General features: G+C 51.0%; 1 protein-coding gene across 1 annotated transcript; it reads right to left on the bottom strand.

The window, feature by feature from the left end:
- Nucleotides 1–20,146: 20,146 nt before the first annotated feature.
- EVX1 (even-skipped homeobox 1) lies at nt 20,147–23,563 on the bottom strand. Its single transcript, XM_042977406.1, has 3 exons — nt 23,137–23,563; nt 21,297–21,544; nt 20,147–20,686 (listed from the first exon to the last, which is right to left on the bottom strand). The coding sequence occupies exons 1-3, from the start codon at nt 23,561–23,563 to the stop codon at nt 20,147–20,149; spliced, it is 1,215 nt and encodes a 404-aa protein (XP_042833340.1).
- Nucleotides 23,564–25,572: the final 2,009 nt, after the last annotated feature.

Below are 25,572 nucleotides of genomic sequence, written 5' to 3'. Positions count from 1 at the left end.
ATTTTTTTAAATGTTTATTTATTTATTTTGACAGAGAGATTCCACTTGCAAGCAAGAGAGCATTGCAGAGAGCAAGGAAGAGAGAATCCCAAGCAGGCTCTGAACTGTCAAGGCAGAGACCGATGTGGGGCTCCGTCCCATGAACTGTGAGATCATGACCTGAGCTGAAATCAAGAGTCAGCTTGATTTAACCAGCTGACCCACCCAGGTGCCCCTACACCTCGTTTTAAAAATAATTCTTTTCCCAAGAGCCTGGGTGACTTCAGCTCAGATCATGATCCATGACCTGAGCTGAAATCAAGAGTCAGACGCTTAACCAGCTGGGTTTTTTTAGATTTTTTTAAAAGTAATCTTTACACCCAACGTGGGGTTGGAACTCACAACCCGACATCAAGAGTCACATGCTCTGCCAGCTGAGCCAGCCAGGCACCCCGAGGCGCTGTCCTATAATACTTATTTAAGAAAAAAGAATCTGGACGCCTGGGTGGCTTGGCTGGTTAAGCGTCGAACTCTTGATTTTGGCTCAGGTCATGATCTCACGGTTTGTGAGTTCGAGAGCCCCACATCGGACTCCTCACAGACAGTGTGGAGCCTGCTTCGGATTCTCTCTCTGCCCCTCTCTCTATCTGTCTCAAAATAAATAAAACCTAAAAAAAAAAAAAAACAAGAAAAAAGAATCTATATGTTGAGTATTTAAAATCTAACCTCAAGCCCAGGAAGGAAAATACTAAAGATGAAAAAATAAGAAACAAAAACTGAATGAGATCTTTGAAGCACTGTATTCCAAATATCAAAAAGTAGAAAATACACTCCCTATAGGCCTAAACTTTCAGATCTAGTCAGGCCTATTATTCAGCAGCCAAAAGGAGCTGAGATAGCCCACCAAGGTAAATTTTAGGACTTGTTATAAAGGATTAAGACAAGGATATGAGGACCAGCATTTAACATTAATTCAAACATAATCAAGGCTTTCCTTTCCTTTTTTTTTTTTTTTTTTCTAAGTAGCCTTCACACGTAGCTTGGAACCCAATATAGGGCTTGAACTCACAACCGAAACCAAGAATTGCATGCTCTACCAACTGAGCCAGTCAGGCACCCCTCTCCTTTTTTCTTTTTCTTTTTTTTTTAAGTTTTTATTTATTTATTTTGAGAGAGAGAGAGAGAGAGCATGCAAGCAGGGGAGAGGCAGAGAGAGAGGAAGACAGAGAGAATTCCAAGCAGGCTCCTCACTGTCACTACAGAGCCCGATGAAGGGCTTTGAACTCACCAACTATGAGATCATGACCTGAGCTGAAGTCAGATGCTTAATTGATTGAGCCACCAGGCACCACACCCCTCTCTTTTACTGACTTAAGGTCATTAACTTACCCTTCCTGGTCTCAGTTTCCTCCTCTATAAAAATTTGAGCCTTAAGGAAGTCCCTCTGGCCATGTATCCATAGCTTCCTGATCCAAATCAGCTGTACCCTGACAATGGAAAGAGAAGTCCAGTCTGGAACCTTCTGGGGCTCTCAAAACTATAGAAAGTATATGAATGACCCCCAAATAGCTAATTAAGTTCAGGCCAGCCTCTGTGGTCCTGTTACAGCCTGGACATGATTTGGGGTAAGGTTGGAGGTAGCGTGGGTAGGGAAGGTGAATCTAAGGCTGTTCTGTAGTATATAAATCTGTAACGTGCCAATATCACTGAGGAGAAGTCATCTAAAGCTAGTGCTTTTCAAACTGTGGGTCAAGACCCTCTAACAAGTCAAGAAATTTAGTGGATTACCAGCATGTTTTGGAATGGAATGGAATCAGAATGTATGAGTAAATATAAATATTTATATTCACTTTTCTTTCAGAGTGTGTGTGTGTGTGTGTGTGTGTGCACACTGGGTCATGATTTTTTTTTTCAAAACTTTTTTTTTCATCATTTATTTTTGAGAGAGAGAGAGAGCATGAGTGAGTGGGGGCAGAGGAAGAGGGAGAGAGAGAGAATCCCACGAGGTACAGAGAAAGAGGGACAAAGAGAGGGTCAGAGAGTGCGGAGCCCAATGTGGGGTTCAAGTTCACAAACTGTGAGATCATAACCTGAGCCAAAGTCAGGTGCTTTAACCGACTGAGCCACCCAGGCGCCCCTCATATGTCTTTATTGTGAGAATCATTCAAGTGTTTGGAAAGCACAGATCTAGCTGTGTGTGGAGAAAAGGGGTTAGAAGAAGTGTCTTTCCAGGCCAGACATAGGCCTGGGAGAGGGTGGGGAACAGAGCAAGATTGGAATTCATCCCATGGCCCAAACCCCCAAACTAATCCTCTGAAAATTATCTCAGGATCCTTGAGAAAAGAGAAGAGAGGAAAGCCTCCCATATACAAAAAGTGACCCTGGCCTGTTTGCTGAGCTCCCTGAGCACTGGGTCTATGCCAGTGGCTTGGCTTTCCTGTGTATTTTTCATCCAACTCTCTATGCAGAACCAACCCAGGCTTCTGAGGTCTTTGCACTAGCTACTGTGCCTCGCATCAGCTTGATATTTCCAAATTTCAAAACGGTCCAAATGGGATCTTTAACCTATCTATTTAGTGATACAATGTGCAATTCTCACTCCAAGAAGATTTTAGGTATACATCTCCTCCGGGGAAGATTATCCCCGCTGATACAGCCTGCACTTCAAAGCTTCCTACCTTATCTTCAGGTTCAGGAATTGTTAGAAGGATGTGTGTTACTAATTACTCAGTCTTCAGGGAGTTGGGGGGCAGGGAGGTAGTGGCATTGCTATCAGTTTTACATTCCTTACTACACAGGAGCTAGGTAGGCGTTCTTCCTCAAAGGGGACCTGAGGGTTAGGAGGTTAATTTTCACACACAGAGAGTAAGTGGTAAAAGGGGACTTGAACTCGGGCTTTTCCAGTATCAAAGGCTACACCTTTTCCACTACGTCATCAGGTCACCCTTTCTGTTCCTGAGCAAGCAACTATGTTTTTTATGAATCCGGATCTACTCCCATTTGAGCTGTTTTGTTGATTTTTTTAATGTTAATTTTTATTTTTGAGAGAGAGAGCACGCCCACGGGTACGGGTACTGGGCAGAGAGGGGAGGGTACAGAGGATCCAAAGCAGGCTGTGCGCTGACAGCAGAGAGCCTGATGCAGGGCTCAAACTCACAAACCGTGAGATCATGACCTGAGCCAAAGTCAGACGCTTAACTGACTGAGCCACCCAGGTGCCCCTGAGCTGTTTTAGAAAGTATTCATACTGCTTTCCCAGATGACGAGTTGAAATTTCTCTCAAGCAATAGCAAAACCCAATGTTGGAGCTTCCACAGAATGTACAATAAACACAGACCACTGATGTTGTGTTCAATGGGAACTGAAAATCATGTAGGTTGATTGTTTTGTTTGACCAGCTTCTTTAAAAAGACAGTAAGGGGGGCGCCTGAGTGGCTCAGTTGTTTAAGCATCCGACTTCGGCTCAGGTCATGATCTTGCACTCTGTGAGTTCGAGCCCCACATTGGGCTCTGTGATGACAGTTTGGAGCCTGGAGCCCGCTTTGGATTCTGTGTCTCCCTCTCTGCCCCTCCCCCGCTCGCGCTGTGCCTCTTTCTCTCTCTCCCTCTCTCAAAATAAGTAAACATTAAAAAAATTAAAAAAGAGCGAGAGACAGTAGGAAAAGTAAATGTACAGAATAGAGAATACTACTTGACATGACTACTGGAAGTCTAAAGCTGGATTTCCAGTACATGTTAGGTCAGAATTATTTATATAAAAACATATTCCCAAAATTATAATGCAAATCATTAGCAAAGCATAATTGAAAATACACAATTCCTGGGTTGCCTAGTTGGCTCAGTTGTATATGTGCTGCCGGAAGTGAGCACAGCTGGTTCAGTTGTAGAGCGTGAGACTCTTGATCTCCAGGTCGTGAGTTCAAGCCCCACCCTGGGCATAGAGCTTACATAGAAATACACACTTCTTTTTAATAAAGTTTTTTTGTGTCCCCACCAAGCACATAAAATTAAGTCAACTTATATCAAACTTCATATATTTACAACTAGTGCTTATAAAATCCTTGAGATGAGAAGGTGCTCTTTAAGATATAACTCTCTGAGGGGCACCGGGCTGACTGAGTTGGTGGAGCACGTGACTCTGGATCTCAGGGTTGTTAGTTCAATCCTCACGTTCGGTGTAGAGATTACTTAAGAAAAAATAAAATCTTTTAAAAAAAAAAAGGATCGGGGCGCCTGGGTGGCACAGTCGGTTAAGCGTCCGACTTCAGCCAGGTCACGATCTCGCGGTCCGTGAGTTCGAGCCCCGCGTCAGGCTCTGGGCTGATGGCTCGGAGCCTGGAGCCTGTTTCCGATTTTGTGTCTCCCTCTCTCTCTGCCCCTCCCCCGTTCATGCTCTGTCTCTCTCTGTCCCAAAAATAAATAAAAAACGTTGAAAAAAAAAAAAAGGATCTAACTCTTTGAAAGCCATTTAATGATCTTACGTGAATATTCACTTTAATTTGGCTCATTTTTAGCCCCTGAGATAAAATCTTTTCCTCTGAAATAAACCAGCTGAAGAAGCTTAATTTTTCACCTTTCACAAAATCAACATATATACTGACATACTTCACTGTACCAAGTAACTGATAAACAAAATTTTGGAAATCAATTATCCTCACCCCATCCACACTGCACTGTGAGGTCCTTGGGCCATACCCTGTGTGTATTTCATGGATGGAAATGGAAATGTGTGATGGAAATGAGACATCGCCTAAAGAACAGGATTAAAGGCAGGGTGCCTACAGCAAGCCCTAAATGAGGCTGTGTCACATACCCCTTCTCCCAACAATGTGTTGCTTTGTCCTGAAACTGGAATAATTGACTTTGAAAGGAGAAAGGAATAAGGTGCTGAATTTGTTCTAAACCATGTGTCTTAGCAAATAACCAAGGTAACTTTCTTTAACCAATAAGACTGTCCATCAACAAAGCATTCAAACACTTACTAAGTCAAGGCACTCTCTCAGGCAAAATGTCTAAAAATTCCATGGTGGAAAAAGGACAAAACTAAATCTTTATGTCACCAAGACTTAACTTCACAGATAAGGAGAAAAATTAAGGGGTCCACAGTTGATCACTGAAGATAGGAATCCATCTCAGAACCATCACTAATGCAAAGTACCATCCCACCCCTAGGCAAACCTAAATACACCACACATCCAGAAACGCATAGGCTGTGTTAAAATAACAGTTAAATTCGCAACTATCCTTCAGCAGAAACCGACTCTTGAAAGATTTCTAGTAACCTTTAAAAAGTTTGGTGGAGGGGCGCCTGGGTGGCTCAGTCGGTTAAGCATCCGACTTCGGCTCAGGTCGTGATCTCACGGTCCGTGAGTTCGAGCCCCGCGTCGGGCTCTGTGCTGACAGCTCAGAGCCTGGAGCCTGTTTCAGATTCTGTGTCTCCCTCTCTCTGTCCCTCCCCCATTCATGCTCTGTCTCTCTCTGTCTCAAAAATAAAGGTTAAAAATTGTTTAAAAAAAAAAAAGTTTGGTGGATCCCATACTAATAAGGCGAAGAATCCAATTTGAAGAGTACTCTTGAGTAGTATTGTGGGTAGAGGGGTCATGGGAAATGGCTCTCCGCCTCGGTTCACTGCAGGAACGTTATAAGAAATGCAAAGTTTGTACACTTGGAACTTACTTAATGTTAAATAGCAATTTTACTTCAAAAAAGAAATGCAGAGTTCAAGCAATTAGGGGGCTTCGGGGTGGCTCGGTTAAGCGACTGAGTCTTGATTTCGGCTCGGGTCGTGATCTCGCAGTTCAGGAGATTTGAGCCCAACGCCCCTGTCGGCACAAAGACTGCTTGGGATTCTCTCTCTTTCCCACGCTCTCTGCCCCTCCCCTCCCACGCGTACACTTTAAATAAATAAATACACAAGCAGACAATCATTAACAAAAAAGAAGAAATTATGCATCCAACACAGACGTCTCCATTAATAGTCCAGGAGACCAGGACATGCCACAAATAAAACCCTGAATTCCCCTCTGCTTCTTCTCAGAGCCTGTATAAACCTCGCGCTCCGTTCTCTCCAACAGGAGAGAGGCGATCCAGTGACACAAACGGAACAGCTGTTAAATGTCCACCCTCCAATAGGCATGCGAAGTCATCTAAGTTCCTACCACTGTGTTGTCCACAAGCCTGACTCCTCCACAGATGGGGAAACACAACGAAACCAGCAAAGGACCTTTTGTCACATCTTCCTGAAACTCTGTTGTGGATAAAATAAGAGTGAGACTTTCGCCAGGCGCAAGTGGTAGGTAATCCTAATTTACCAAGAGTATCAGACCTGGGGTAGAGTGGTCAGTATATTCTAAAAGCGTGATCATCACCTTTCCTCTTGGTACCTCGAAGTGAGCAAGGACCTGCACACTTTACACCATGAGCCCAAATCAGGCGTGGGTCTCCAGACCCAAATGGCATTTCCTGTTTCCACCAGCCTGCTTTATGCCCTGAGTCGTGTGCTGGGATTTGCAGTGATATGGAAGCCTCCCTTTCTTTCTTTTCTATCTCCTCTGATCTGATCCAGACATCCTAGCAAATGCAAGCATCTGGCTATGGCAACAGAGAGAAGACATCCTTACCGTGTCTCCAGAACCTCAAGAACTACTACGTACATATCGAAGTAAATTTATTTCTTTAAAAAAAAAATCATAATAATAACCTTTCCCCTGCAGAAAGGAGAATTATTGACTGCTTTTCAGGGATATCACGGTAGTTCAGAAGAAGACCCTGTTCAGGCAGTGCTCTGGTTTCCTGGAATTCTCGAAATTCTCTTTGGAGGTGGAGGACTGTTTTTGTACATATTTCTTCCAGACTCGCTGGTACCCCCAAACCTTATCTCTGATCTTCAACAACCATGATTCCTAAAGCCACCTGACCAGTTCTGGTCATCGAGAGAACAGAAACTGGCAGAGCTCTCCAAAGGTTCTCCCCCATCCCCGAGGAACACTGAAGTCAACATGTACGCTTACCTTTTGGAGTTTGCCAGCAGAACTTGTAAGTCTTTCTTTACACTTCTTTAGTGGGGTAACACCTAGGTGATACCTAGAGCCCGATGGCCCTGTTTGTCTCAGCACCTTGCCTTTCACTAATTTCAGTCACTGATCCCAGAGGAGTACAACTGGAATGTCAACTTGCAGTGAAGTTCCCAGACTGTCATTAAGAAATGCAGCTTTGGGGAGCCTGGGTGGTTCAGTTGGTTAAGCGTCCGACTTTGGCTCAGGTCATGATCTCACAGTTCGTGAGTTCCATCCCCGCATCGGGCTCTGTGTTGCCAGCTCGGAGCCTGGAGCCTGCTTCAGATTCTGTGTCTCCCTCTCTCTCTGCCCCATCCCCACTCATGCTCTGTCTCTCCCTGTCTTAAAAATAAATAAAATATTTTTTTAAAAAGGCAGCTTTGACCTTTGGATCTGAATGTGTTAGCATTGTCCATGTGAAACACCAAAGGAATGTGCAATCACACCCATCTTGGCATCAAAATAAAATGAGAACAGAGGTGGTATATTTCCTATGCAACATCCTGTGTCTGCTCCCAATCCACAGTAGCCATACAAGACCATTTTGCCTAGAGAAAACGGGAAGACCTATAAAGTGACATAGTTGACTATATGATCTGGAGGGTGATTCCTGGTTCTAAATGGCAGGCTGCCTTCAATTATGTAGTTAGTATATCCAAACTATTAAAGTCAGGTTAGTCGGTAGATAATCTGAGTGGATCATCTGTATTTAAAGATAATAAAGAGGGGGGCACCTGGGTGGCTCAGTCGGTTAAGCATCCGACTTCGGTTCAGGTCATGATCTCGCGGTCCGTGAGTTCGAGCCCCGCGCCAGGCTCTGTGCTGACAGCTCAGAGCCTGGAGCCTGTTTCAGATTTTGTGTCTCCCTCTCGCTGACCCTCCCCGTTCATACTCTGTCTCTCTCTGACTCAAAAATAAATAAAATGTTAAAAAATAAATAAATAAAATAAGATAATAAAGAGACCCGGATCCTTTCCTACTAATCCCAATCTCAGTTCAATTACAATTAATAGCATTTACTGAGTACCTAATAGTGCTAGGACGTGCTTATGCTTTCCCTTCCCCGGTGGTCCCGAGTTTCAGGGGGTTTTAGGATCACCCAGGGGAGCTTTGGTAACCACAGATGTCCAGACTACCGCTTCCAAGATTCAGATTCAGAAAAGTCCGAAGGTGCTTCTAACGTACAGCCAACGTTGAAACCCTCCATGGTTAAAGCCACCGCGACCAGTCTCGGAAACTTATCTGTCTTGCTCTCCTTGAACCAGTTTCTCTTGCCAGTCCCATGGCTTTAATCTTTTACCTCGGACTGCTGAATAATAATGCATTTTCATCTGCTGTCCTTTTGCTACTGGGGTCCGCCTTCCTGAGTAGCCCAGTATCTACAGCTTATAGAATCAGGACTGAGCCCCTTTAGATGCTGCAACTTGACCTCTTTGTTGTCCATTTTTAAGTTAGCTTGTAGGCAAGTTGATTTCACTAACTAGGTCAGGCAGGGCCAGGAGCCCTAACCTAGTATTTGACATATTGCCTCCCTGCCTCCAGCTCGACATCCATGCTATATCATCTTCCATAGCTCTAGTGGCTATAACTTCATGATAAAACAAAGTTAGGCAGCTGAGGCTGCTGAATGTAGCATCGAGGACCAAGAGCTGGAGTGAGACCACCTGAATTTGAGTCCTGGATTCCCCCCTTTTACTAGCTGTGTGACCTTACACCTGTGTGACTGGCTGTGTGTCAGGATTCTCCAGAGAAACAGACCAAGTATATATATTCACGTAATTATGGGGGCTAAGGAAGTGCAGACCCAGGAGAGCCAATGGTGTGAAGTCCCAGTCCTGGCCCAAATCTGAAAGCAGGAGAAGACAGGCAGAGAGAAAGAATTCTTCCTTATCAGCCTTTTATTCTATCAGGCCTTCAACAGACTGGATGAAACCCTCCCACAGCGGGAAGGGCGATTTGCGGATACACCCAGAATAATGTGTAACCAAATATCCGGGCACCTTGTGGCCCAGTCAAGTTGCCATGTAAAATCAACTATCATGCTGGGCTTTTTTCCTCATGTCTAAAGTGATAATAATCATAATTTTTGTCTCATGTAGCGGTGGTAAGAATTAAGGATGACAGCGAATGTGGATTTTTTTAAGTTTATTTATTTAATTTGAGAGACAGAGAGAGAGACTGCGTGCACATGCACATGAGCAGGAGAGAGAGAGAGTGACAGACAGACAGACAGAGAGAATCCCAAGCAGGCTCCACGCTGTCAGCGCAGAGCCCTATGCAGGGCTCAAACCCACAAATCTTGAGATCGCGACCTGAACCAAAATCATAGAATTGGATACTCAACCAAATGAGACACCCAGGCACTCCTGGAATTTTTTAATTAAAAAGCGTGAGCCCAGGGGCGCCTGGGTGGCTCAGTTAGTTATCTGTCCAACTCTTGGTTTCGGAAGGGTGAACCCACTATACAAATGTCAGTGAGCATGATTACAAATAGAAGAGTACAAGTAGTATTCACTTGCAGAAAAAAATATCTTTTAAAAGTAAGGAACAGGGGGCGCCTGGGTGGCTCAGTCGGTTTAGTGTCCGACTTCAGCTCAGGTCACGATCTCGCGGTCCGTGAGTTCGAGCCCCGCGTCGGGCTCTGTGCTGACAGCTCAGAGCCTGGAGCCTGCTTCTGATTCTGTGTCTCCCTCTCTCTCTGCCCCTCCCCCGTTCATGCTCTGTCTCTCTCTGTCTCAAAAATAAATAAACGTTAAAAAAAATAATAATAAAAAAAAGTAAGGAACAAGTTAGCTAACAAGAATCTCCTAGTTACCTCTTATCTCTAGGTACCCTCCCCTGGAGTTTTTCCAAAACTTCCCATCTATTTTCTTTCTATTCTGCTTCCTCTTGCCCTTTTCCTTGTGGCAATTACTCTGCCCTGCCCTTCCTACAGTCTTTTACACAGCTTTGCAAGAAAAAAAAAAATAGAGAGAGAGAAATTGAAACAGGAGAGTCTAGATGAACAAGTGAGTGCGAGTTGTATCAGAAGAATGATCAGAGCAAACAGGTGTTATCCTGTGCCTGACTCGCTCAGCTCGTAGAGCATGTGACTCTTGATTTCAGAGCTGTGAGTTCAAGCCCCGTACTGGGCACAGAGTTAACTTAAAACAAATCAAAAACAAACAAAGCAGGTGCTGTCCTAAGCTCTTTATATATATAAAGTCATATAATCCTTACAACAACCCTATGAAATAGGGTCTGTGGGAAGTAGTCTCTTAGATAGCCCCCAGTGATCTCTGTCTCCTGGTGCCTGATGCCTGTGTAACCCCCTCCCTTTAAGTGTGGGCTGAATCTAGTGACTCACTTCAAACCAATATATTATTATGGCAAAAGCAATGGTGGAATGTCGCTTCTTTTTTTTAATTTTTTTTTTTTTTTACATTTTATTTACTTTTGAGAGACAGAGAGAGACAGAGCACAAGTGGGGGAGGCACTGAGAGAGAATGAGACACAGAATCCAAAGCAGGCTCCAGGCTGGGAGCTGTCAGCACAGAGCCCGACACGGGGCTCGAATTCACAAACTGTGAGATCATGACCTGAGCCGCCGAAGTCGGAGGCTCAACTGAGTGAGTCACCCAGGTGACCCAGTGGAATGTTACTTCTAAGATTAGGTAACGGAAAGACTATGGTTTCTGTCTAGGCAGTGTGATCTCTCTCTATATCTCTATCTCTATCTCTATCTCTATCTCTATCTCTATCTCTATCTCTATCTCTCAAGTATGCATGTGCTGCCTGGCTTGTTCATTCAGGGAAAAGCCTGAGGCCATGTTGTGAGCTACCCTATGGAGAGGTCCACACTGCAAGGAACTGAAATAAGCTCATAACCAACAGTCAGCGAAGAACTAAGGCCTTCAGTCAAACAATCCACCAGCAAGAAGCGGAATCCTGCCAACAACCACGCCAGTGAAGTTGGAAGCAGATGCTCCCACCCACCCCAGTTGAGCCCTTAGATGAGACCACAGCCCCAGTGGGCTGACTTTAAGCCAGAGACACCCCATTAAAATTGTAAAAAGATTTCCACCCACAGAAATTGAGATGATGTTTATTGATTTAAGCTGCTAAACTCTGGGGTGAGAGCAACAGATAACTACAGCAGGCCTAAGATTGTCATCTCCATTTCGAAGATGAAGGAATAATGTGTCAGGGAGACTAAGAAACTTTCAATGCTATGAGCCTGTCAGTGGCAGACTGGGGATTCAAACCCAGAAACCCTGGTTCCAGAATCTGTGCTTTTGAGTTGCTTGAATGTTTTATGTTTTAATAAATAGATGTCAAAATGTTTATATTTTATATTTTGTACAAGGTGGAACTACTGGTGCTGACAATGTACAGGCTCTAAATCAAGTAACATATGAGTTGGCTTTTGCCGGGGTCTCTGACAAGGAAGTGTATTTCCTACCAGAATATCACCCTAGCCACAGTTGGCATCACTAATGAGTTCTTCTCAAGCAAGGTAAAAATTAGTTGTAATAGGTTACAAACACAATCAAAGCCACATCAGTGCCAAACTGGAGGAGAACAAAGACATTGTATGAACCTAAGTCTGGTATTGGCCATATTGTAGGTGTTTAATAAATATTTATGGATTCATTCATTGGGCTAAACTGCTCATTGAATGTCCACCAAAGAAATTGGAGATTAAATTTTTGGAAGGCAGAGTGGCATTGCAGTCTTTAAAAATAGACACACAGGTCCATCCTGCCTCTTATACTGCCCTTATCTAATGCATGGAAAGCATACAACAGTGAATGGCACGTGACAAGTATTCAATAAATGTTAGGTCTTCAACCTTACTGCCTAGCACCACAAGTCTGCTCTCTGGACTTTCTAAGGGTCGGCAGAGAAATGCAGGAGCCACAATTACTGCTGATCTGAAGAAAAATCTGAGTGAAGTATTCACCACCACCCCCCCCCACCTTCCTTGAGCCCCAATACCCATCAACCAGGAGCTTGAAGAGTTCCAGCCTAGCAGCTGAGTTCCCTGTTTGGTGCATTCAAAAAGTGAAGCGTTTGGGGAATTAGCTAAAGAATGGAAGTCTAACTATTGAAACAACATATAAATAGAAAACTGGGAATATTAGATGCATGAGTCACAGGTCTTCTACTCAACTTCAGCGATTCTTTACTTTTTGTTCACTGTCAAATCACCAAGGACTCCAGGAGAGGACCTTCTGTCCATCAGGGAACTACTTCCGGGGGTGCCTGGGTGGCTCAATCGACTTCCTCTCAGGTCATGATCTCGGGGTCGGTGAGCCCTGCTTCCGGCTCTGTGCTGACAGCTCAGAGCCCGGAACCTGCTTCAGATTCGGTGTCTCCCTCTCTCTCTGCCCTTCCCCCACCCACACTCTGTGTCTCTCTCTCTCAAAAATAATAACCGTTAAAATTTTTTAACTTTAAAAAAAGGAATTACCTCTGTATTTAATTATCCTCACTGACCTTGCCATCTCAACAAGATCCATGCTTCTTTTACTGATTCCTCTTCCCCCACTCTACAGTTTCTCTCCCCTACACATACACACACCTTCTATTTTACTCTCACTGCCAAGTTCTTTCTTCCTCGTCTTCCTTTACAAAACATTATATTTGGGAATGACCTACACATGAATATACACATTGACACTCTGCCTTCACAGTTTAAAAATACATACCGCACAGCGGCACATAGCACACCCTCAAATATTTGCTGCATAAAATCCTCCTTGACTGAATCCCCCAGGCTGGACGGAGACAGTATCTGACAAGGTGTTCAGTTCCCTAACACTGGTGAGAGCTACAGGAAAGAGAAAGATTATACACCATCTCTATCAAGCCCTATCTCCTGTCTATCCTACACGGGAGGAAAATGAAGCTAGGAAAATAATGTAATCCAGATGACGCAGCTATTTACGAACAGAGCCCAAGCTAGAAGCCTCATCATCGGTCTTCCGGTGTTCTATTCGCATTCGCATCTGGGTACCAATGCCCCTAACTTCCCAAGGGTATGACTTTGTCTGGCCTCAAAGGGGGGCCCTGGGTTCAGCCCCAGGCCTCCACTTCCGACCTCAGGCACACTACTGGCGGGTCTGACATCCACACTTCATTAGGGCTGGCTCCTACGTGGACTTTCTATTCAGCGCATCAAGGGTGTGGGGCCTGTGCTGACTTTCTGCGGAACCATCCCGAAAAGGGGTCTCGACCTTCCCTTCTCCTCCGCCCTGGGGCTACTTGCAGGCTATCATTCCCGCCTTCCTCCAGGCTCCAGCCAGCCAGGCGGCTCTGGCACGGGTCTCTGTGCAACTGGCTCCCAGCGCCTTGATGAGGCGTGTTTAATCTTCCACCCGGATTATTTAACCTCCGCATCCTTGTTAACAAACAGCCATTATTAACGAGATGAGAGACCACATGGGGTGGGCTTCTACAGACAATGCGCGCTCCCTTGGCCTTTCCGCAAGCAAATTCATAATCCTCGGCGACTCGGCCGCCCCAGCCCTCCTGCCAGGCCTGAGAGGGAGTCGGGAAATAGTAGGAAGCGGGTGATCGGGACCCTTATCCACGACCCCCTGCGCCTGCAGGGTCCGGGGTCTGCAAGATGGAACTGTACCTCTCGCTTCCTTCCCTGCCTGCCTCGCTCGCTCGCTCTCCCAAGGGACTGCTACAGTGCGTTATAAATTTTACCTTTCCAGTGTGCAGGAGAGGCGAGAAGAGGCTGTGTCCCAGCTCCGGGCCGGCCTGTCCCCGAGGACACCAATTAAAGGCACTAATTGGACAGCAATACATCAAAGTCGCTCCCGGGAGTGGGTCCTCAGAGCGCCAGGAATCCATTAGTTGGGCTTTTGTTTCAAAACAGAGAAATACAGAGGAAGAGGAAAAAAACAAAAACAAAAACAAAAAACACCTCGACGCGGATGGGAGTGGCGCGTGTGCTGTACCGCATAGACTCCGCTCTGTGTTCTCTGGGAGCCTCTCTCTCCTCTCTTACTCCAGGCTCGGTACATCAAATGATCTTTCCCGCCTCTCTGTTCCGACCCGCCTCACTTCCATCCCCAAAGAGCGCCGCCTAGAAAGGTTCTCTCTTCCTCGGACCCGCATGCAAACAGGGCCCGTGTAGACGCTGCACCGTTATACCTAGGCGCGCCTGTACCGATTCCGGAAGAACCAATTCACCTCCCCGCGCACCTTGTTCTGGGTCTTTGCCTAACCCTGGTGAGGAAGGGGAGGCAGACACCTCGGGGAGGCCCATGTCGCCTCGAAGTCGGCTGCACTGGGCTGTCACGAGGCGCCGGGACGCCCGCGGGAGGGGGACGACGCAGGGGGACTGGGCTCACCGGGAGGGGTTACATCAGGATGCGGGGAGGGGCGCTTCGATGGGGGGAGGAAAGGGCGCTACTTTGGAGAATTTGGGCGCTGCTCACATGCCGGAGGGCACCCAGAGAAGCCGGCCGGGGTGAGCCCCAGGTCCCCGAAGGACGCGAAGTGACCCCAGGTGTCTAGGGACCGCAACGATGAGGGGCCCAGCGGCAATGGGGGCCCCTCCCCGGCGTCGGCTCAGAAAGAGGCTGGGCTTCCAGAGTCCGGAGCCCCGCGAGCCCCGCAAGGTCGTCGGACCTGTGCGCGAAGAACGCAGACCCGGGCTGATCCTGTCGAGCCCCCAGCACAAAGTGGCATGCCCCGGGGTCGGCGTCCTCGGGGCGCAGTGACTCGGCCTGCCTGACCCGGGTCGCACCCGGCAGCCGCCTGGGCCGGGGAGGCGGGAACCTCTTCCAGGGCCGGGGCTCCGAGGGCCATGCTGCGGTTTCCCGCCGGCCCTGCAGCGGGCGAGGGCGAAGGCTAGGCCGGCCCGGGTGGGTACGGCGGCCAGGGCGCAGGATGGAGCCACCGGACTCGGCCTCACCTGGACCGAGGGGAGGCCAGACGCCGAGCCCCGGGCGCCCCGCATCCTGCGGGGGCCGCGCCCGCTCCCTTCCCTCAAGGAGCCAGATTGGAATGGCTGCTTTTGATGCCATTTGTTACCAACCCCGGCATTTGTTTTCCATTTTATAAACGCTTCTCTTTAAGTAATTGTCCCTGTTAACAGCGTATACCTTTCAGCAGCCTCCGCTGCGCTATAAATAATCCCGATGAAGATGCAAGGATATGACTTTCACAAGATTGGACAATTGATTCAATCTGTGACCCGCGATCGCGAATAATATTGGAAGGCTATTTAAACAGATGAAGGCCTAAATTGTCTTGCTTGTATCTGAATTAATTTCTCATTCATCATCATTATGAAGTGATTGGTCTATTCAAGCTCTTCAGCCTGCTGGAACGGAGCGGGATTTAAATGAGATTGTAACACAATTTAAATGCTTGCCGACTTTAACGAGGCCAATTGAGCAGCTGCAATAAATACAAATATTTTTCTAAACAGCCTTGTTTTAAATAATTACTTAATGCTTTCATGTTATTTTTAAGTGGCAATCTTTCTCTCTTTCCTACTCCTGCTCAGAATATCACATACTTATTTGCTGAGAAGGCGATTTTCGAAAGGACTTTATGTCTCTGTTTGCTTTGTAGAAGGTAGCATGCCTTTTGTGGTTGGCTTTTTTTTTTTTTTTTCACTCAGGGTCAACATTTCGGGGTCCCACAGCTGGCACACGTGGTGAACCGCACCTCGGTTTCCCTCTGATGCAGTCGGATGTGTTTGCCCTGGCAGAGCCTGGGAGAAGCTGAGTGATGGAAGAAATTTGCCCTTCGGACCAACTCATTTATCCAGACGGGTTTAGCTGGATCTTGCAAACGAATCCAAGCGACTGCACTTACGGATGACACCCCGAAGAGTGGTATCGCTTCTGACTTGTTCTGATGACCGTCATCATCTCGAACAAATCAGAATTCCAGCATATCTCAAAGGTGTCCCTTAGGAAGTTCAATCTGCCAGCAGTTTGGCTCCCGTGCAAGTCGACCGGAGTGGGTGGAGGAAGGCTGAGAATCTCTTTGTTTAGGGAATAGGCACAGAAAGAGAACATGGCTACAAAGGTTGGTTGGGGTGGACTACTTAAAAGAAATACACCCCCCCCTTTTTTTTTTTTTTGCCCCAACCTCCTTTTCCTCCCCCTACGCCCTCTCTCACTCTGGGGAGATGGTGCAAGAAGAAGATGCCGAGAAGGAAAACCTCTTCCCACTTTGAGAATGCCATCCTCAACAACCCTCTGCCGTGACACCCACGCTCTTCCATCGACATATGGCAGCGGGTGTCTCCTCAATTGGGGAATAATGGAGGCAACCGAGCGCGGGAGAAGCCTGGGGAACAAAAGAATCTTTTAAACTTTCGCCAAAAGGCTGGGGGTGGGGGTGGGGGGGGGTGGGAGACACGCGACCTGCCCTGGAGACCCAAGCTCCCATTTGCAGCCATCCGTCTAGGACCACGTCCCTTTGGGAAGCCTAGGGTGAGGGAGGGTGCGTTCTGAATCACTTCTCTGTCTGCCTCGGAGGGCGCAGGAGGACTCAACATCTGAGGTGTTAGGGTGCACGGTTAGTGGCTGGGAAGGCAGAGACAATATAGTCACTAGAGAAACCATTCGTGGGACAGAACACACTGCGGGGGGGGGGGTGCGATCAAACTGCGGGCCAGGAAAAAAAAATGGGGACAAGGGTGGAGGAACCAAGTGATTTGCTCTGTAACTGGGCAATTTAATGCCAGAGTTAGGGAGCTGCTGGCCGGAATCATTTTGTCTTCGGAGGCTCTGCGGAGCTCATCCTCTTCATCCTGTTGTTTAAAATGAGCATTATCCCAAACATATGCAATGCAATCAGTTTGGTCACACTTACAAGAACACGCTTTAATAAGGCAATCAATCACACGCTAACAAGCCGGCGACGGCCGGCGCTGAGCGTGCACTCCGGCTGCGGGACGGCTGGTCTTGCCCGGCCCGGCGGACTGCGGCTGAGCGCTGGTCTGCTCTCCCAGATCCCGACGCCGCCGGGTCGCAAGGGGGTTGAGGAGCCCAGGGAAAGTGTGTGTGTGTCGGGAGTGAGGTGTCAGACTTTGCAGGGGTGACGGTGGACTCTGGGCCCCATAGCGGCGCGGGGGAGGGGAGGGGAAGCCTGAACTTGAAGCTCATAGCTGCATGGGACCCTAATAGCTGTGTGAGACCCAGAGCCTCCGTTTTCCCACCTGCAAAATGGGACCAAGATGGGGCAAAGCTAAGCAGAGGCTTTTAGACAGTTGAAAAAAATAATAATACCACGCCAACCCTGTTGTTTGGTTTAGCCTTCTTTTACAGACAAGGAGACTGAGGCTGTGGAGGGGCGGTGCCTTCTTCAGGGTCATCTCCCACCCTCCCCCACTTCCGCCAAAATGTAGGTATCAGGCCAGGGGCGGTTGCCTGCCGGGTGCAGGCGGGCAAAACCTGTTTTTAGGTGCAGGGGTGGAGAAGGGAGAGTGAGAAGTGGTGCCTAAGCGCCAAACCGCAAACCTTGGCAAAAGGGAAATTTCATTATGAAGTAATGAGTAATTCCTCCTGGCAAGATGTATTGTTATATCTTCCACTTCAATTTGGAGGAAGAGAGGCTCAATTACCCAGAAAATACAGTCAATTAAAGGCTGCTGATTGGACACGAGGCCGGATCATCGATCTTGTACTTTCCAATATCGCTGCAGACACCTCATTTTCCCTCCCTATTAACTGAAAATACGCCTGGCATTACGGCAACCCGCAGCCCATTTACCTGTCGCAAGCAATCTGGGCCTGCCGCGAAGTAACCGCGAAATTTGCCCGAGTTTGGCACGGGGAGCTTCCCGGGCTGCAGAGGTAGCTGCGAGAGGCTGGGGGTGGAGGAGGGAAGGGGAGGATACTGAAAACCTCAGCTCAAGGCTTTGCTTGGGAGGGCGGGAGGGTTTCTCCGGAACCCAAAGAGGGATGGAGGCCGATTGAGGGTTCCCCATCTGCCCACGGAGACACTGGCAGGGAACCCTTGAAGTCCGCTCGGTTTCGCGCTCCCAGTCTGCCCATGACACCCATCTCTCCCCTGCGTGTCCGGGACTCAGAGGCAGCCACGGTGGCTCTCCTCCGGGGATGGAGGTTGGGGGTGAGGTGGCTGAGGGGGGCACCACCCCCTAGCCCTGACCAGGCCAGAACTCCATTCTGGGAGATGACTTTCAGTTTGAGGAGGATTCAGACCCACCCTTGCCGACCCAGGAATCCGCCTCCCTCCTCTCCCTGAACCCTAAGGTGCAGACTCAGCTTGACCCAGCAAGCCCAGCTCGCCGTAATTCTCAAGCTCCGCCCTCACTGCCTCATTCACCTCTAACCTTGGGTTGGGGGTGGAAGCAGGATCCACAGAGACCTTAGTCCAGGGTCCCCTTTCCTCCAAAGTTTGGAGCAACTGGAGAAGAAACCATCGCAGGGGTGAGCCCCAGGTGGGCCAGTTCAGCATGGAAGGCCCCCAGTGTGCAGGGAATTAAGAAAACATGCACCTCGGGGCAGTCAGAGCCTGTCTTCTCCACATCTATGCAACGTCCTGTCTCTGCCAGGGCCAGCAGAAGTTTGGGAGACTGTCTGCAGGTGCACGTCTTGGTTCCTTCTATACCCAAGCTTCTGGTGGCCGACCTAGCAATTCAAAAAGTCACTGCACTGCCTGCTGCCCCAAACATTAAAATGTTAAAGTGAGAATTATGTCCAGCTTTTATTGCAGTATGGTTAACAAATTGCAACAGCAGATTCTTCAGGCTTCGAAGGAAAACCAAACCGAATTCATTCCCTACTGGAAGAACCACTCCCTCCGTCAGGGTGAAGCTTGTTATTGAGGGGTGCACGTTCTCCTAGCCCTCAAAAACTGGCTGCAGGAATGAGGGTGAGAGTGAGAGTGTGGGCGCAGCCCCCAAACAAAACCTGGTGAAGGGGAAGGGCCAGGTCCCCAGAAGGGGCGGAAGGCTTCTGCTAGTGTCTGAAAGCCAAGCCCCAGTGGCAGCTTGGGAGGAAAAGGAGAGGAAGAAGGACGTAAAATGCCAACTGTACCGGGAAGAGCCAGAAAGCTCTTGGTGAAGGGAAGGTGAACAGGCAAGGGCTTGAAATAGCCTCTAATTTGCTGGCAGATACTTAGTGAGGGAAGGAGACGAGGTCCCTGCTCCCTAAGCTCTTCCCTGGGCGCCTTGTTAACAGCTCAACTCTGGGCTCCGTGGCACGGTGATCATTATTATACATTCAGCATTCAAAAACCCTCCTCACACATATCACTTGCTAATCAGGGTGTGTATTGGGCCCGGGGAGAAGAGAGACTTGGTAGAAGCTGCCAAGAGGCCCTGAGGCCTCCGCAACGTCTCTGCCAATGCTAAATAAACAAAAAGTGGGGGTAGGACGGCGGTAGGAGGAGAGATGATGGAGCTGGAAGTTGAGAGATAGCAGGAAGCGAGGAGAGAGACACGCGGTCAGGTGCTGGGAGATGCCAGAACGAGAAAATGTGTAACGGAGGCTCCAGGAAGGCAAGAGAGCCCCTAGGTTCCATGGGAGGGCCAGGATCTTCCGTGGTAGTAAATCACCCCTCCCACTCTCTCCCCTAGGCGGCTGGTGCATCGCCATCCACAAGCCCCTTGCCGTGCCTTGGAAAAGCTGGCAAAGATTAATCTCTACCTGCCCTGCATACACAGCATTTTGTTGGGAGAGACAGCAATTTCCTTTCCAGTGCTTGGGCTTGGCCTTTGGGGGAAGGGGGGTCCCGGGTGAGGCAAGGGTGTGAGGTGGGGGTGTGAGGAGGGACTGAGGGGCTGGATATCGGTGGCTGCTGCTACTAAATTTGTTTGGCTTTGGAGCCATCGCCTCAACCTCCGTCCGGGGCACGGGGTCCGGTGAAAAACGGCTGAGGGGCCGCCCCAGAGGAAGGTCTCTCGGCCTCTACCTCCCCATCCCCACTCCTGATCCCCAAACGCGCCAGCCACTGCCGCTCCCCAGGCGTCCCGATCCTGGAGGCCGAGTCCCTCTGGTCCTTTTCGGCCCGCTTCTTTCCCCCTCGGTGCTCTGGGGGCAGGGAGGGGCGCTGGCTGAGTCCCCACGCGGGGGGCGGGGGGGGGGAACCCACGGGCGTCCTGGAGCCGGCGGCCCGCGGGCAGCCCCTTATCTGGTGAGGGGCACCTCTTCTCTCTGGTCCAGCGCGACGGAGGAGGCCTTGCTGAGCACGGAGGGCGCGAAGGTGAGGAAGGAGTCCGAGCGGGAGGTGGAGGCACAGGTGAAGTCCGAAGCGGCGGCGGCCCGGGGCGCCAGCCCGTTGGCGGGGCCGCTGTGGCAGGCGAGGCAGGAGCAGGGCCCGCCGGCCGCCGCGCCCAGTCCGTGCGCCGGGCCGGGGTAGAGCGGCGGGTGGCGGAAGGCGCACAGCAGTTCGGGCCGCGGGTAGGGCTGCGACAGCACGCGGAAGGTGTCGAGCGGGCGCAGCGGGCCGCTGAAGGGCGAGGCGGCGGCGGACGCGGCGGACGCGGCGCCCAGGCCCACGGGCGAGTAGTAGGGCAGGGGCAGGTGCGACGGGAAGGGGTAGGGCAGGCCGCCCGCGGCCGCCGCGTGGCTCATCATGTACGTGTAGAAGGCGGGGTCGGCCGGGTGCGGCCACGTCATGGCCAGCCGCTGCCTCTTGTCCTTCATGCGCCGGTTCTGGAACCACACCTGGGGAGGAGAGGGGCAGGTTCGGTGGCTGCAGGCGCGCACGGAGCCCCAGGAGTCCTGCCCCCGCGGCGGGGGACGATGCCGGTGGCGCTGGGAAGAGCCGCCGCAGAGACCCTCAGGGCGGGGGCAGAGCCCGCCGCCACCACCTGGCGCTGGAATCCCCCGTGGAGAGGTTCGGGGAGTGGCTTCAGGATCTGTCCCTCCTTCCCTCTGCCAGGGCTCCCTGGAGGGCCAGACCGGTGTGGACGCGCAAGTAGCCCGGTGGACTAAGGACTCTGCTGGTCTGAGGTCGCAGGCAGGGCTTCCCCAGAAACACCGCCCCTTCCAGCCGCTCTCCCTCGGGGCAAAGGCACCCCATCCCCGGTGTTTGTTTGGCTAGAAAAGGCAGAGAGTCTACCGCAAGCCAGCAGGTCCCGCCTAGGGTCTGTCGGGAAGGTAAAAGTGCACACACCTGGCGCCCGCACCAGGCCTCGACACCCCCGGCCTAGCTGCCACGTGGGCAGGGAGACCCCAGGCTGTGATTCTTGGCCCAGGACTTAGGGAGTGGACAGTTGGTATTTACTTCCTGCTGAGTGGGTGCACTCCTTCTCCCCGGTCTCGGGGCGCATACCTTGATGGTGGTTTCCGGCAGGTTTAGGGCGGCGGCCAGCTCGCATCTCCGCGGCCTGGATACATAGTTCTCCCTGTAGAATTCCTTCTCCAGCCGGGCAATCTGCTCCCGGGTGAAGGCGGTACGGTATCGGCGCATCTGGTCACTGGCGCTGCAGGCCAGGGTGCCCTGCGAGCTGCCGCTGCTGTTGCTCTTGGGGGCCTCGCTGCCGCTGTTGGGACTGCTGGCCGGTGCCTCTGAGCTGGGCCCTGCATAGGGAGCCCAGAGCACATGCACACACAGAACACACAACAGACACACAAAACGCTGCTGATGTGGGGCTGTAGGCCCAGGGCATATATGAAAGGTGGGGGAGAAGGGGACACAGCCTCAGTTTCTGCCTCTGCTGGGGCCTGGGGGACTTTGAGAACACGGGAATAGAGGTGGGGGGCGGAGGGGGGGATGGCTCACCATCCAGACGATTGCAAAGCAGCCCTTAGGCCTGGCTGGGCTGCTGTCTGGGAGACCTCAGTCTTGAGGCCTGCTGGGTACAGAAGCCGCAACCACCCTGGCCCCTTGCCTTGCTTGCGGCACAAACTGGAAGCAGACCCTCTGAGCTTTGTGACCCCCGTTGGCAGGAGTGGGCAAGGATGTGCATATCTGCCGGGGCAAGTTGAGATGCACCTTTGGTACTAGAGTGTTGTGAGCTCTGGGGTCTTCGTGCCTTGCAGGACGCAGTGCACAAACTGAGTTTCCTTGCTTTTGTGTGTGCCAGGCTGCCGGTGTAGGTGCGGGAATGTACACTAGGCTGCATGTGCATAGGCGTGTGTGCATGAATATCCTATCACCTTCATAGATTTGAGCGGCCCTTGGCTTGTTCTGAGGACATGCTGTGGTTAGGGAGTCTGGGTTGAATGGATAAGATGGTAATGAATGGACGTGGGTGTTCAACCAGGTGTTGGCTCCCAAGGCCAGGGGGTGGTTTTCTGCCCTGCCATGGTCTTCCCATCTCCCCCCACAGCTCGGTGGAGGAGTCTGCTGCTGGGCTCTCCCTCCTACTAGCTTTCCACCCCTCTTTGGGAGACTCCCTTCTTGGCCACCTCCCCCACAAACTAGCCTCTCGTCAGGGAGGGGTTCTCCAGTTAAAGCAGCAGGACAGCACCCCTCCTTTTGGGTCTAACCCGAGGAAGGGTGGGGCTCCTGCCCCCCGCAGCTCCTTTTTCCTTTGGGTGGAGAAGTGGGACTGGGAAGGAAAGGGGAATGGGGGAGGGCCAGAGCTCTGCCTTTTCAAATGCAACCGGAGACCAAAGGCAATTAGATCATTGGGACCATTTCCGACCTGGCGCCACCGAGCCCGGGAAGTGACAAGGTAATTTGGACCTCTGACCGACGTGCAAACTGGTCGGAGGGCCGCGGCACCCAGGCAGCCCGAGTCGGCCACGGTTTTACGGTCCTTTATGGACTCTGGGCTTCCGCGCCTGGATGCGCCTTACACCCCGCCGGCCACAAACTGCCCCGACCCGCGTTTGATCTCGCCCAGGCCGGGGGGAAGGTGTCTTCCCCAAGCAGTTGAAGCAGTACCACAAAACTCTGGGGGGTTGGGGTGCGCTTTGAACCCCCCTCAAGCCCAGGGCTTGCGTCTCCCTCCTCCCGAAAAGCACAGCTGTCACCCTCAGTCCCGCCAATGCCAGAGCACAGAAGGAGACCCCAGCCAGGGCGCAGATAGCTGGGGAGAGTTGCTCAGGTGGGTCCCCCCAGCCACCCTGCCCTGGGGGAAAGGAGTGTCTTCCTCCCCTCTGGAGCTGAAGTGGAAGGTGGGCGCGGTGGGAGGCCCGGGAAGAGAAGGGGGCGCGATGGCTACCTTTGCTGTGCTGGTACTCGGCGTTCGCCGTGGCGCAGTCCGGGGTGCAGCTCACCTCGATTTCTTCATAGAAATCCGACTCGGTGTCCGAGCTGCTAGGTTGCCCCTGGCCCGAGAGGCTGTCGGAGGAGGGGGCCGGAGGTCCGGGGCCAAGCACCGCAGCCCCGGCTGCCCGCGACTCGGCGCCCGGCCCGGGAGCGCTGCCTGCTAGTCCGTCGACCGGCTCCTCCTCCAGGCCTGCCCCGCCGCGCTCCCGGGCGGCCGGAGGACCGGCCCGCGGGCTCAGGCAACCACGGGGCACCATCTTCTCGGGCGGCTCGGGCAGCGGGCTGCCCACGGCTTCGGACAAATTGGAGACTCTCTTGCCAACCAGAGTACCAAGCTGACCCGCATCCAGAAACATAACCATGTCCTTTCGGCTCTCCATCCCGGGGCTCGCCGGAGGGGGTGGGGGAGGGAGTAAGCCCCAAGTGAGCTCCTAGCCCCCGTCTCCCTGGGTCCCCAGCGGTCCGACAGATCTTGGCTTCGGGAGGCAGAAAGAGAGGCCAGGCGACTGGGCGGGCGCGGAGCGGCCGGAGCGCGATGTCGACGGTGACGGCGGTGGCGGCGGTGGGGAGCTGGGGTCACCTTGTGATGCGAGCGCTCCTCTGTGCCGCACCGCCTCTGGGAGGAAGCCCCATTGCCCTCTTCTTTCTAAGCTGTCATCCTCCTGCTGCAATCGTCATTACAGTACCGCTGGTGACGCCACTCGGCGAGCGCAAGTGGATAAATAGAAACGTCTGCCACAGCGAAGATGAAAGGAGACCCGCAGCTAATGGCTCGGCAGTGATGCGCCAGGTGTGGGCCTGGCTCGAATGGGGAGGAGAGTGTGAAAACAGAGAGATACACACACTGAGAGAGGGAGACACCCAAGCAGAGGGGATGCAAATGGAATTCTGCAGAAAGAAAAAGAAAGCTTAAGGCGCGCCGCGAGTTCCGCAGGAGCTGCGGGACTCGGTAATTGAATAAGCTTCTGTTTTGTGTGTGTGTGTGTGTGTGTGTGTGTGTGTGTGTGTGTGTGTGTTTTATTGTTGTTTTGGCTTTTGTTTTCTTAACTTGGTGCCTTGATCTAACATTTGATGAGAGAATCCATAACTGCATTTTAAAAGTGTGAAGGCCGGCTCACAAGCCTCGCTTCTCTCGTCCTTACAACTGCCTGTGCTGGCGGGCTAACCTCGCAGGGGCTCCAAAGTCTTTTTACAAGCTACCGAAAAACATATTCCCTCCTCCCACCGGTTGTCTGGAGAGTTTGAGCCTGGGGTATCCTTTCCTCTCTCTTCCTCCTCCCACCCCCCTACCCCCAGATGTCTCCTTCCTCCTGGAAACCAAAAGAGAACTTTGCTATTTTTCTTCCCCAAGGGGTAGGAGATAAATGCGCTTTTTCTTTAAGGACCTGCTTTGGCTGCTGACTCCACATGCTTGCTGATTTTTTTTTTTTTTAACTCCCCTTCCCCATCTAGGTGGCCTTAAGCTTTCCACAGCTCGGCTTGACCTCCAGGTGGCTATTCATAGAAGAAATCGTTTTCCCATTTGCTTGGGCCTCGCCTGCGCTTCAGGTATGTAGGGTGGGGAGAGGTTCTAAGAGTGGCCTTTTTTTTTTTTTCTTTTCTTGCCCATATTTTAAGGTATTCGTTCAGAGTCAACGAATTCCTCTGGAAACAGGTTTTGCGAGTGAGGAGACACTAAGAAGTGCGGCCCCTACAGCGGCAGCAACGGAGGCTCCCAGCTGGGAGAAGGTGCTGTTCTCATCTAGAGACTGGGGACCAGGGGAGGGGTTGAGAGTACCCCAGCACATGACATTGGGGTTCACAGAGCTTGGACCCCCAGGGTCCTCCCCCAGGTCCTGCCTACAGGCTTCAGTGGCACTGGGGATAGAAGAAAGAGAAGTCACTGAAAATGCCCTGAAATATCAAGTGACTAGAGGTGCTCATAATATTTGAGGGCAAAGGGGAACCTCCAAGGCAAGGTTGGGGGTAGTTTGTAGTGCTTGCTGTCTTTGGAAGCAACCACAGGCTCCCTCTCTCAGGTCTGCTTCCAGGGAAGGCACACTGGAACCCATTAGGAAACTGACCCCTTGCCAGCTCTGAGCAAGTGTGTTGGGGCCAGGCAGGTGGGCAAGGGCTCTCCCCACTTTGCCAAGGGCAGGAGGCAGCCCTCTTCTCCACTGTCCTATCCCTCCAACTCTCCTTTCTCTGCCCCTTCTCCTTTCTCAGAGCTTCTAGTTCTAAGCGGCTAGAGCTGCCCCTGTACGCCCCCCCCCACTTCTTCTCAGTGTCCCAAGACAAAGCTCCAGTTTCTGAGATTCTAAAGAAAAGTGTTATCACTATCTTTTATTTTTTTGTCTTCCTATTTTGCTTTCCTCCATATTCTCTTTCTCAAGTCTTCTCCCTCTTTCCC

Source organism: Panthera tigris, chromosome A2 (genome assembly GCF_018350195.1).
Source record: "Panthera tigris isolate Pti1 chromosome A2, P.tigris_Pti1_mat1.1, whole genome shotgun sequence".
NCBI classification, from domain to species: domain Eukaryota; kingdom Metazoa; phylum Chordata; class Mammalia; order Carnivora; family Felidae; genus Panthera; species Panthera tigris.
Note: the sequence above shows the minus strand (reverse complement) of the source record. Positions and strands in the feature narration are given on the sequence as shown.

Bases quoted from the DNA above. Each gene is read 5' to 3' on its own strand.
- EVX1 (XM_042977406.1), bottom strand. From the start codon at position 23,563: ATGGAGAGCCGAAAGGACATGGTTATGTTTCTGGATGCGGGTCAGCTT. The intron at 21,545-23,136 runs GTAGCCATCGCG...CTCCCTATGCAG, and splicing joins CGAGTACCAGCACAGCAAAG to GGCCCAGCTCAGAGGCACCG. The intron at 20,687-21,296 runs GTATGCGCCCCG...TCTCCTCCCCAG, and splicing joins TGCCGGAAACCACCATCAAG to GTGTGGTTCCAGAACCGGCG.